Source organism: Myotis yumanensis, unplaced genomic scaffold (assembly GCF_028538775.1).
Source record: "Myotis yumanensis isolate MYYU_CA2020_CCGP unplaced genomic scaffold, mMyoYum1.0.hap1 SCAF_11, whole genome shotgun sequence".
NCBI classification, from domain to species: domain Eukaryota; kingdom Metazoa; phylum Chordata; class Mammalia; order Chiroptera; family Vespertilionidae; genus Myotis; species Myotis yumanensis.
Window position 1 is genome coordinate 45,276,998 of NW_027223762.1, and position 13,406 is coordinate 45,290,403.

Sequence of the window (13,406 nt, forward strand, 5' to 3'; positions counted from 1 at the left end):
CTATGCAAAGATGCCAAAAGAAAAAAAAATGAGAAAGCTCTTTATATATTGATTTTTGAAGGTCTTTTGGGTATTAAGTAAAAAAAAGTGAAGGGCAGAAAGTGTGTATTTACTCTTTGCGTAAAAAAGAAGAAAAAAATTTACATTTATTTGGCTTATAAATGCATTATAATATCTGGAAGGATTAGTAAGAAATAAATACCAATGGCTACCACAGTGAGTGTGTGCATACACATGGGAACCGGGTGGGGTCCTTTTCATGGTCAAACTCTGAATATATTTTTTTACTTTTCATTTTGAAATAATTTAAGACTCCCAAGAAGTGCAAAAACAGTACACGAGTTCCCAGGTTCCTCCTGTGACATCATCCAATGTCACATGGTCAAAACCAGGACACCGGGCGCTAGTGCCAGGCTCGAAACTAAACTACAGACAGTGTTTGGATTTTGCCTGTTTTTACACACGCTCCTTTTTTGGGGTGTATAGTTCTATGAAACTTTATCACATGTACAGATGAGCTGAAAACTCGGCCACCATCAGGATTGCTCTGTCGCTCCATCACCACAAGAAGCTCATGTTGTGCCTTTATAGGCAGCCCCTCCCCCATAGGAACCCTCCTAACCCCCATCTGCTCTCTACCATCATTATGTTGTTCCTTTTAATACTTTTTGATGTTTGCACCAAGAGAATGTATTATTGTGCCAAACTTTAAATAAGTAATAAAAAGAGGACTGAATAACTCTTTAATGCTTTTGTAGTTAAATATTGTGTGTGTGTGTGTGTGTGTGTGTGTGTGCGCGCGCGCGCGCGCGCGCGTGAATGGCTTGACAGGTTGCAATTCTCCTAAGGTGCAAGCAAGGTCAGGCCTGTACAGGCAGATCTAAGTTCCCAATACATTGAAAAAGGATGCCTTCCCTCTCCCTCCGTTGCTGTTCTCTAGATTCAAGGATGTTTTGCTTGTGAGCCTGTTGCCTGTGTCCACGTGGGTTAGGTGCTTGCTGCCCCTTGCTCACCTTGCGTTTAGCAGAGACTTGCTCGTGATAACGGTCAGAGGAGTCGCCCGGGATCTCGCTGGCCCACAGCGTGATTCCCACTATGGTGTACGCATAGCCGATCACCAGCAGGGGGAGGAAGTAGATCAGCACAGGCACGCAAATGTGGTACCTGCAACAAGGCAGATGGGAGGGGTCATTCTAAGCAACAACAGGGGTGGTCACGGCTTGACCGCCGCCTTTCTCAGCGTTCCCCATTAATAAGTTGGATGATAAGACACACCCCAAGGAGGCTTGCCACCCACATTGGGTGAGTAGGTAATATATTAATGGATAATCGAGGGAAAGCGTATCTCTTCAACTTTGTTTTTCTAGTGGACTTTTTCCATAATGAAGAGTCCTGTTCAGATTGAAAAAAGAAGAAACATTGATTAAAGGGAACTGAATCCATTGTATACCCATGGCAATTTTAGTTAATATTAAGTTCAACATTGCTGACATTCTCCCTAAAAAAAAAAAGTATGCAACCCCAGGCATCATTAATATAAGTATATGCTCTAGAAAGAAGGAGGTGATTGTCTCACTCTGTCCATACTTTTCAGATTACACTTAGGCTCGATGTTGGTGCAGGGATGCAGACCAGCACCCTCAGATGAGAACCACCATAATTGTATGAACCCTAATTCATTCCATACGACAAATGGAGTCACAGATATAAGAATAAATTAGCTTGGAGGAGAAAGAGAAGACTTATCCTAGTCTAAGATTGGTAGGAAGAAGCCACAAAGCGTAAGCTACTTCTAAGTCTGGTTCTTAAAAATATATTTTCAGCTGGAAGCTGCCGGGTCTCTGAGTCATCGCTTGGCGTTTAGATAGCAACTGACTTGCGTTTGACTAGTCATGAGTAAGAAATAACCCCTTGCTGTGTTAAATCACTGAGATTTTGGGGGTTTGCTACAAGAGCATAATTTATCCTGTTCTGTTTCAGACAAGACTCCTTCTAAGGAGGATATTCAAATAAGTTTTTTTTTTTTTTGAATTTTGAGAAAGGATGGTTTCCTCAGGGGGTCGTTGGCATGTCTGGCTAGTTATAGCCCTTTCCCCTGATGTGAGTTTAATGAAGAGGCTCAAAATTCCTAATAGCAATAACAGTATTTGCTAAGACTTTGGGGGGTTTGCTCTGTGCTAATAATGTCAATGGCAGTATTCACAGCATTCACAGAAACGGGAGTTTGACCTCACTGAGTGACCAGCACAACGTCAAGCACTTTGCTGGCCTTATCTTATTTAATCCTGAGAACAAATGGTTGGGTGGGTCTTATCATGATTCCATTTTGTAGAGGAGGAAAGCAACGTTTAGAATTTAATTAAACTGTGTAAGTTCATAGCTGGGAAAAAGAGGAGCTGGGATTAGAATGCAGACACCAGAAACAGCTTCTTGTCACTGAAGAAAATTAACCCAACGATATTTTCTTCCATTCTGTCTATGTTTATTCTCTACGGTGAAATTTTTCCAATAAGAAAAACTCAGGTATTCACTCAATTTCTCCTTTACTGACACTCCGTTTGTTTTCAACCACTTCTCTGCAAAGCGCCACAGTTTAATATTCAAAGCCAGTCCTCTGAATATTAAGATTTGCAACTTGAAGACACTTTAGGAGTTTTTAAGTAACAAACCACAGATTCGGCAAAGCAGGGAGCTGAGCGCATGCATTCTGTGCAGTCTCACCAGGCGTTCAAAGTCCCCCTGTATTGTCACTTCCTTCGGGAGCCTCCTAAATCGTGCTCAGATAAACTCCTTTTACAAAGAAAATACTCTCTCCAAAAGATGTCTAGGTCATAGAAATTCTAACCGATTGTAGGCCAAATGAATGACATTCCATAATTAAAAAATATGAAAATGAATACATTTATTCCCCCTTGATACGTGTTTGGCGAAATTTTACCATATCCTTGTAGCTAATTGGAAGTAACTCTGTTCTTTTATTTCTTGCTGAAATTATTATTTTGGAGAGCTGCTCAGTGAACCCAGTGTAATCTTATTTTGTGCAGCTCCATGCATTTTTGGCTCTTGAATCTGATATTCCCTAGGTTCCTGCCAGGCAGAATTTTATCAGTTCTCAGGATTAATATGTGCCTTGGAGGAAGGGACGAGGGGTCAGGGATGCGCCAGAAGTGAGCCAGAGGAAGCATCAGGAGTGAATGCAAGAGGCAGTGACAGAAGGGTCCGCTAGGTTCCCACTTGATGAGACGTGCATTGATTTTGATCATTAAGTCCTGCCAATGGACTTATCAGGACTTTCAGAAGGAATGTGCATGCAACAGCTGTGTGTCTTTGTTTCCTCTAGCTTACTCCCCTAAGCAGCAAGTGGGGCTTGACACAGTTTACAGGGTAAACTTTCGGAATACAGCCCCAAGTCCTGCAGAGTCTCCTGTCCTCAATGCCTTAAAACCTTCATGCTCACTAATCCAGGTTCACTTAGGGCTCACAAGGCTGGAGTCACCTCATTGTCCAAGCAGCAGTTCCAGTTTCTGAAATAATCCTCAGCATTTGACATGAAGATAGATATGTTTATTAAATAGTACCTAGCGTCTCTCCTAATGAACTTCATGGAGACTCTAAGTGCCGTGGGGTGGGGAGGCCAAGAGGGCAGGGATCTGGGTTCCCTACCTTCATTCTATGAGACAGCTCTGCTTTGCTGGGTTTATATACTGGTTTTCTGTGGATAATTTTGTTTGGGGGTGGTGCTGGAAGATTTAAGCTGTTACAGAGAGGTTGAAGGTCATTGATGTAATTCCAGTCCCCATTCAATGCATAAGCCCTCTCTGCAATATCCATCCTATATAATAAAAGGGTAATATGCAAATCAACTGAATGGCGGAACAACCAGAATGCCTGCCAGAATCCTTGCCCCAGCTGGCCCACCCCCGATGGCCCTCATCGGGGTGGGCTGGCTGGACCCCACTAGTGCACGAATTTGTGCACCCAGCCTCTAGTACAGTGATGGCAAACCTATGACACGCGTGTCAGAGGTGACAAGCGAACTCATTTTTTTGGTTGATTTTTCTTTGTTAAATGGCATTTAAATATATAAAATAAATATCAAAAATATAAATCTTTGTTTTACTATGGTTGCAAAGATAAAAAAATTTCTATTTGTGACATGGCACCAGAGTTAAGTTAGGGTTTTTCAAAATGCTGACACGCCAAGCTCAAAAGGTTCGCCATCACTGCTCTAGTATGTCATAATTTTCTATCTTTTCTTGAACACTCCCTGTTGTGAGAAATGCTCACCTGTGTGGATTCAAATAACAGACTCGGAGACAGAAGTATAGCAAAACAAGACTTTTAATATGTTCTTGCAAGAGCGGGTGTCCGGTTGTACAGGCACACACAGAATAGCAACCACAGGCTATTTATCCCCTAGGGTGCAAGATTCCCTCCTCCAGTTCCTCACTAGCTGAGTACTATGGGGTTAATAGTTTCCTCATATGTCACCTAGATCTTATTGTCTCCTATTGGGCCATTTAAAAAAAAAAAGGGCTAAGGCCTTTTCTAGTTGTCTCCGCCTCCCCCTGTCTAGTTGAGGCTGGCACGAGGTGTTTCATCCTGGGTGCCTCGGGGGTTTCCATCATGATGCTAGCTCACGTACACACTTCTTTGTTTTATATCCTCTTCCGTCCTCCCTACATTGTTTGCCCTGGGGAAACTCAGTAACCATTTCCATTAAAAGTTGGCTGTTTTGAAGATGGATCACAGAGGCCTATTTCCTACACCTGTGACACGCTGGTTACTAGCTATAAAGCCAGCTCCTGCAGCTTGTTAGCGATGCATGCTCTCGGGCCCCACCCTGAAGGACCAAATCAGAGTGCGCATTTTAACAAGATGACCTGATGATTTGTGTACAAGCTCAAGTTTGTAGCATGATGCTCTCAATCTTGGCTGCACATTGGAATCACCTGGGGGCGGGGGGGCACTGAAAAATTCCAATGTGTGAATCCTACTACAGAGCTTCTCATTGAAAATTGGTGCACAGCGCAGACTGGGCATCAGAGTCATAGAAGCTCCCCCGGGGGTGCTCTGTGCAGCAGGGCTGAGTCACTGTCACTGAGCCTCCTGCTGCTGGCTGTGACTGACACCTTCCTCCTGAAACTGAGTGAAAACCTGTGGCCCTGTAGCTTTCACCACTTCATTATAGGCCAGGAACAACAAGCCAAATCCACCTCCTGGTCCTGAAAACTCAAGGGACCACGCCCTCCTCAGAGCCCTCTTTTCATCTTGGATTTCTCTGCCTCCCCTTATTTGACCTGCTCTGAGCAGCCTCATCCTCCTACTCTTCCTCCCGCACCCACCCAGGCTGTCTCTTCTTCAAGCATGATGCTAGATACCTGCTTGACTTTTTACTTCCGGCAACAAATTATCTTCTCTGTTGGTAAACAGGGTTTCTTTGTAGTAAAGGGAAGCAAAACCTCTATACATTTCTTGGTTCACTTTTACTTCCAGACTTCAGAGCCAAATCCCAAATCCCTGGCAGTGCTGTTGGAGGTGACCTACTAATTAATAATTATATACCTGACCTTGTGCTTGGGGCTGGGCATGCAGAGGAGAATCCCTTGGTCTTTTCCCAGGAGTTTAGTCTGTGGTGGAGACAGAGAAGTGATTGACAGTAGGTATCTCTTCAAAGGGAGTGGGGACATTGAACAGGGGTGTCAGGGGCCTTTATAAGTATATGTAAAATATAAAAAATATATAAACATATAGAATTGTAAAAACTACCCTGAAATACAGTAGGTGTTTTGTTTTTACGTGAATAGAGAGTAATGTGAATGCAGAAGTGAGACTGTCATTCAAGCTGATCAGGGAAGCTTCCTGGAGGAGGTGCTGCTAGGCCAGGCCCCGGTCTGTAAGCAGGAGGCCAGTGCTACAGGTAAGGAAAACAGCATGTGCAAAGGCACAAGGCGGGGGGGCGGGGGGGGGGGGAGCTTGGCATGCTGAGCGAGCTGTATTGTGGCTCGGACGGAGGAAGTATGGCTTGAGGAAGTGTCAGCAGTCTTAGCCAGAAAGGTGGGCAGAAGCCAAATCAAGAAAGGCTGGAGAGTTTGTTGTTTATTCCAAAGTTTATGGGAAACCATGAAGTAGTATTTTTAAAAAAGAATGTTTTTATTGATATTTATTTTAGAGAGAGAAGAAGGGAGAGAGAGAGAGGGAAACATTGATGCGAGAGAGAAACAATGATCAGCTGCCTCCTGCACTCACCCGACCAAGGATCAAGCCCGTACCTTTTGGTGCACGGGACAATGCTCCAACCAACTGAGCCACACCGGCCAGGGCAATGAAGTAGTTTTAAACAGGGAAGTGACCTGATCAGACACGTGTGCTCTGGCCATGGTGGGGCATGGATGGAGGTGGGCAAGGCTAGAGTCTTGAGCAGCGGTTCTCAACCTGTGGGTCGTGACCCCTTTGGAGGTTGAACGACCCTTTCACAGGAGTCGCCTAAGACCATCCTGCATATCAGATATTTACATTATGATTCATAACAGTAGTAACATTATAGTTATGAAGTAGCAATGAAAATAATTTTCTGGTTGGGTCACAACATGAGGAACTGTATTTAAAGGGCCAGAAGGTTGAGAACCACTGCTTTAGGGTGTTGTGTAGGGATCCAGACAGAAAGTGGCAAGGACCCAATCCAGGGCCAAGGCAGAATGGATACATGGGGAGGGGGAGAAGGGCCTCAAGGGGTGCTGTAACTGTGAGGATATGCTGGCTGCTGATGGGGTAATTTACCCATCAGTGAGGCTGCCTGTGCTGGTGTGGGGACCTGGGAGGAGGAGCGGGCCTGTTGGACTTCTGGCCATGCTGACCTTGAGGGCAGGCAGTTGGATGTCTGGATCTGGCTGGAGATTAGATTTAGATGAGAGCCCTCAGGTGTCCCCAAATCATGAGAAGACAAGGAGATGCAGGATGGTTCTGAGAGAGTATAGTGAGGGGGAGGCCTGGCTCATGGAAGGGGGGGTGGCAAGCCCAGGGCAGGAGGGAAGAAGTATGGTCATGGCTGGGGCAGGAGGGAAGAAGAGTCCAGGCTGTGGAGCTGTCCGAGGAGGATAACTGGAGCTTGCTCCCTGATTTTGGAAATGGGAGGTCAGGAGCAGATTCAGTTTTAATGGGTGGTCAGAGGCTAGAGCTGGTGGGCTGACAGGTGGGAAGTGAGGAGGCAGAGGCAGTGGGTGATGAAAGGGAGGGGAGAGCCACAGTTAAAGGCGGACATTGTGTCTGTGTGAAAAGGTGGGGAATGAGCCCTCTGAACCCTTCCCAGCTCGTCATCCATTCTACCCTGCTATAGTGACATGAGCAGCCCATGCCCTCCGCTCTGTCTTCAGAGAAGGGTCAGGATCACATCTCTGTCAACTGCATCCGGCAATAAACCTGGGCAGAAATGCCCTGCCTTAGGCTCCAGCCGGCCTCCCTCAGGACCCGTGGCCAATCAAGACAGGCTGCTCCAGCGCTTTATTTAATTCATGGAAATACTGGGTTCACAGAATCCCCTTCTCACTTAGTGCTGCCCCCTGGAGGTCGACAGAGCTCCCTCGGGCGAACAGGACCAGAAATAAAGCACAGAGCTTTCTGCAGTCACTGTCAGAACGCGGCTGTGTTCTTCTCCAGGCTCCTCTTCACTTTTCCTGCTTGATTGGATGATGCCGTCCTAGGAGGCAGAGCCCGGCGGTGCTCCTCTTTAATCCGCTTCACAGAGTTGGCACCAAGGAAATACTTCATGGAAAGACATCATCTCAGGCTTCGAAGGACATTAGGATTCTACCCTGACCCATCCCCCAGCCAGTAAGCAGGCTCCCTGTGGGCTCCTCCAGGGGAGTGTGCCGGCACCTGCTTGAATGCAGGCCCTGCAGGCAGAGAGCCTGGAGGCTTGAGCACTTCTTACTTCTTCATTTTAAATTTATCTATCTATCTATCTATCTATCTATCATCACCCCAGCGTATTTTTCCATTCATTTTCAGAAAGAGTGGAAGGGAGGGGGAGAGACAGAGAGAGAAACATCGATGTGAGAGAGACACATTGATTGGTTACCTCCGGAGGTGCCCCAACCTGGCCGGGGTTGGGGATTGAGTTTGCAACGGAGGTACATGCCCTTGACCAGAATCAAACCTGAGACTCTTTAGTCTACGGGCTGACACTTTATCCACTGAGCCAAGGACTACTTCATTTTTTAATCGATAGTTTTCTCACTACAAATTCTATCTGCTCACTGTGGATTTGAAATGATAGGCAAGCACGAAAAGAAAACCTTCAAAATGTCCTATAACCCAATCACTTAGAAATAAAATTCTAATGAAATTGATTAATAGCTTCCTGTATCTTTATGCACACACTTATATTTGTACATGCACAAGCATGCTTTTGATTACTTTACAAATTTAACATTATGTCACAACTTTTTTTTTAGGTCAATACATTTTTATGATAAAATTTCTAATGACTGTAATATTCTGTTTTATGGAGGTTATTTGGCCAGTCTCCTAATTTGGGCATTTGAATTATTTACTATGTTTTGATATTTAATTAGTGCTAGCATTATAATCAAATATATGTCTTTGCTCTCATTCTTATTTTCCAAGAATTAATAGGTTGGAATGAAGTGTACTTAAGGTTTGGTGTATATTGTGACTTTTCAGAAAATACATGCCAATTTCCACCACATCCAGCACTGTATGCGGTTTCCCTTTCCTCCGCATGACTGCTCTGGGCATTAGCATGTCTTTTAGTCTTTGACAACATGATCATTTATGCATGGTTCTTTACTTTGCATTTAATATTCTCGATCCACTGTAAATTGAAAGTTTACAATTTGTTATTTAGCCATTGTCAAGTCTTTTGTGACTTGCCTGCTTGGATAACTGACTCAATTTACATTAGGGGTGTTCATATTGCCCTTATTAATTTGAAGGGACTATTTGTGGCTTCTATCATATTATACTTAGAATGGCTCTTTCCATGCCCACATCACGAAAACAGGAGCCTAGAAGTCCCTGTTTATTTATTTGATTATTTGCATGTAATTGTTCAGTCTTTCAGGGATTTACTGGGTGAGACTCATGAGAAAATGCTCCACATTTTTCCCCCCCAACAATTGTTTAGAAATTTCCCAGCACCACTACTGGCTGCACCATCCTTTCCTGGCTGATTTGAAGTTGCACTGGTACCTTATATATTCACATATATACTTGGCTCTGCTTCTCAGCCTTTATTCTATTTCTTTGATCTGTTCTTCCTTTCTGGTGCCAGACCTGCACATTTCAGTTTTTGTGGCTTAGTAATACATCTTTTATCTATGGCAGTATAAATGTCTTTTTATTTTACTCAGTTCCAAAGAATAAAATATCTCCAGATCTGCACATTTCCTAAGAAGAGGGTCAGGGGATGGATTTAGTTATTTGCAGCCAGACTTGCAGCTTTCCAGAAGATATCAGATGGAAAAGTCACTGGCCCAACCCAGCAGCGACTCTCATGCTGAAGTTTAGCTGTGGATGCTATTGATCGGCCCAGAGCCTTACGTCCTTGTTTTAGATTCTTGATCAGCCTGCTCAGGTAAAGACAAAGGCCCTCAGAAGGCTGTGTTGCCGGGAATGGCCCCAGAGTTTGGAAATGCTCTAATAAGAGGTCTTTAAACCCTGGACTCCAGTAGAAGATACTCAACTCCCTCACCTACACCCCTCCTTCCTCCAGGCTGCTTAGGGCAGGGCAGGGATGGTGGTGGAGGCAGGTGGCGGGACCAACACTGAAGTTTTTATTTGGTGGCTGTGTTAAGAGAAAAACTAACTCTGAAGTGTAAAGCTTCTGCGGGCTTTGCATTACTGAGACAGAAGAGTAAATTAGATGGCGGGATGGCTTGGCTGAGGACATTATGGTGTTTTGGGATAAGGGAAGATAGGCTAGAAGCATAATTTGGGGTGGGGTGAAAAATGCTAAGTTGGTCTCTATAAGGAAAAAGAAATTAAGAGTACCAGGTAACAAGAAAGAGAGAAAGAAGAGAGAGAGAGAGAGAGAGAGAGAGAGAGAGAAAGAGAGAGGGAGAGAGAGAGAGAGAGAGAGAGAGAGAGAGAGAGAGAGAGATCCCGACTCCCCGGGGTTGAAAGCAGGGACTTGTAAAAGAACACAGCCAATAAGAAACTTCCTGTGGTGAGGACTGCTCAATATACTGTAAGGAACGGTGGTGCCTGAGAGTAAATTCAAAGACCATACGATCCTATCCTATGTGTAATGCTCCGATTTCTCTAATCACACCCCAAATCTTCTGTAGGATGTACCTCAGCCAACAACTCCATGTCAGTGAGGCTTTGAGGACATGAAGGAGGAGGACTGGTTTCCTGAGTGGAGCCAAGTGGGCCGGCCAGAGATGGTGGTGACCACAAGTTCCCATGGTGACCACAAGTTCCCACAAGTCTCAAGAAGCAGGGAGACAGCGAGGGCGCCCCTGAATCTGCACTCTGCTCCCTGGTCAATGTTTCCAGTCTGGCAGATGACATCACATCATCATCCCCATGGTCGTTCTGGAAGCTCCAATCAGCCACAGGGCCAGATATTGACGTCTCAACAGACAACCGCCACCAGGTGGCGCCAAACTGCAGCTGGCACCTCGCCCCATCAGAATGTATTTCATTTAGGTTGCTCGCACTTCAGTACCACATCAATAAAGCAGCATGCCTTTTATATGCTTACATGCATTGTACACTGCACACCCCACCCCAAACCCTTCCGGTGTCATACTACTGTTTTCCAATATGTACCTTGGTCCAGTCCTGACCAATGTAGCATGAGCTTTGCAAACCTCCTTGGATTATTACAATCCATGGAGAATAAGACTGCATTTTGCCTGTGACATGTGTTCCTGATTTTCAGTGGGCACCGATAAGTGTTTTGCTGATAAAACACACCCACCTGCCTCCGCTCCAGATAGTTCTTAATTCTATTGTGTTAAGCTCTGCTGAGGTTGGGGTAGCGGACTGTCACTGCAGCGGGATACTCCTGGCGGGAGAGCAGCTAGGGACAGATCTGGAGGAGTTGCTGCAGCCTGTGATGAACACTGAGCCGAGGAGAGTTCAGACACGCACAGAACTGAAGCTCATACTCTTCTGAGAATTTAAAATGTGGTTATTTCGGGCTGGCCAGCATGGCTCAGTGGTTGAGCATCCACCCATGAACCAGGAGGTCCCAGTTCGATTCCCCATCGGGGCACATGCCCAGGTTTCAGGCTCAATTCCCACTGATGCTCTCTCATCATTGATGTTTCTATCTCTCCCTCTGCCTCCCTTCCCCTTTGAAATCAATAAAAATATATTAAAAAATAAAATAAAATATGGTTATTTTTGATGAGGCATTGTTTAAAAACTGCTTCTATCAGTGCCAACTGATATCAGTAAGCATTTTCTGATATACATTGAAGCATAAATGTGAGTGTTGGTTGGTTTTATACTTCTTCTAGACCCTGAGGTCTGAAAAAACACTTAAAATAATCAAAACAATTCTAGTCACAATGGACCGTGACTACTAACCATTCATGTCCCCCAGTCTGGATGAAGTGCCCAGACTCATGGCCCTCGTGCCCTGAAGGTAATTCCTCCACACAAGGCCCATCTTAGCTCAACAGCCACTAATAGATGGCCAGATAATGGCCAGTTTTTTCCCCTTTGCATGAAATCTTCCTCAGAAGAAATCTGGCATCAAGTGTGGTACAACTGAAACAGCCACTGGCTTGCAGAAAATGTAGAAATTGTACATTTTCTATGTGCTGTAGTTTCATTGTAAAGGTATTTCTGGAAAGTGGATCTGACTTCATCTCATCACCTCTGGGACTTGAGGTAAGAGATAGAGATTGCTAACCTCATTTTAAATTGAAAAATTAAGGTACAGGAAAGGTAATTGCCTTGTTGAAGTCACTCAGGGTTGAAATGGGAATAGAAAACAGATCTCTCCTTTTCTCTTTCAACCCTTTGCATTTCTTTGTCTTTCTGCTCAGATGAGCTCAGAAAGAAGAATGCCACGAGTAAGAAAACCACAGGTTTTCAAGAATAAACACATATACCAAGCCCCAAAATTGTCCATGGCATTTAATAATGGCAGATAATTTACTGAAAAATAGCATCGCTTAAACCATCAGACCAAGAATTCAATTCCGTCTACAAGCGTGACTTGGAATGTGGCCAAGTCTTGGATTCCAATTTATGTCTGGATTCATTATTGTATTCCCACAGCCTTTTCCTCTCTTAAACCCTGAGCCCAAAGAAACCCTTGCTTAGCTGAAATATGTGAGAAAGACAAACACCCCACTCTTTGTTCTCAGCCAATAGTTTCTCACCATGAACAATAGACCATTATGCCATGAGCCACACAGGCTGCCAGTCTACAGCTTCCATTAACAAATTGCGCAATGCAATTTACATCTCACAAGAAATTATCATGGAGGCTTCATTAATCAATGTGAAGTCTGCTATGAGTTGTGTGTAAGAAGACAAACATTGTTAATGTGGGAGTGTTGACAGTTTTTCAAACCTCCCCCGAGCTGGCCAAATTGAATCTTGTAATGTCTGAGCCATCTTTCATGCAATCTTCTCCTCTTACTAGAAAGGTGTCTTTATTGATGGGAGAAAAGCTAATCTGGTCTATACAATAGGGACAGAAAGTCCATGTGGACTGGATGTGGAAAGGAAGTTTTCACTGGGGATGGTAGGAGGGGAACAGCAGTAAGTAGGAAATAAGCAGAGGCAGAATTTTTTTGTAGTTATGCTGTGGACAATTGTTTTGGGTATCTTTAATGGAGTTTCTATTTAATACCTTTGCCTGTTAAACTGGGCTTCCTGAACTTGACTCTGCTTAGATGATGAATCAAGTAGGTTTCAGCTTTATGAGGGTTGCATGATTCGCAAAGTTACCTTTTCTGCCTGGAGGCCAGACCTCTGTTGAGGCAGCACCTTCAGTCATGGGTGAGGGACATGCGGAAGAAAGAGCTGTGTAGTTGCCTCCAGGCCCCACCCATTCAGCCACCGAATTGTTCATGAACCCCAACTTTGTGCTAGATTTTGGGAATATAGTGGTGAATAAAGAAGACATGAAATCTGCCCTTGATAAACTTATATTGGGGAAGACAGATTATAAAGAAATATACCAGCAAATAAATATAAAATCATAAATGAGTTATGCACATAAAGCAACCAAAGGAAAGTGGTGGTAGGGAATCTGGGGCTCACACTCCAAGACTCTTTGATGAGGTGACCTGAAGGTCAATGCAGCTACATGAAGGGTGTAGGGTAGGTGGCCTGTGCAGAGACAAGAGCAGACACAAGGCTCTGAGGTCTGAATGAGCTGGATACATAGGAGGAGCACCAACAGAATAATGTGTGTG

At 44.4% G+C, this 13,406-nt stretch overlaps 1 protein-coding gene across 1 annotated transcript in view; it reads right to left on the minus strand.

Moving 5' to 3' along the window:
• Positions 1-13,406, minus strand: part of TACR1 (tachykinin receptor 1) — a 139,721-nt gene that overhangs the window by 4,940 nt on the left and 121,375 nt on the right. The window contains exon 3 of the mRNA XM_070429561.1: positions 1,014-1,164. Within this exon, the coding sequence (XP_070285662.1) occupies positions 1,014-1,164 (151 nt within the window). The remainder of the gene's footprint in view (positions 1-1,013; positions 1,165-13,406) is intronic.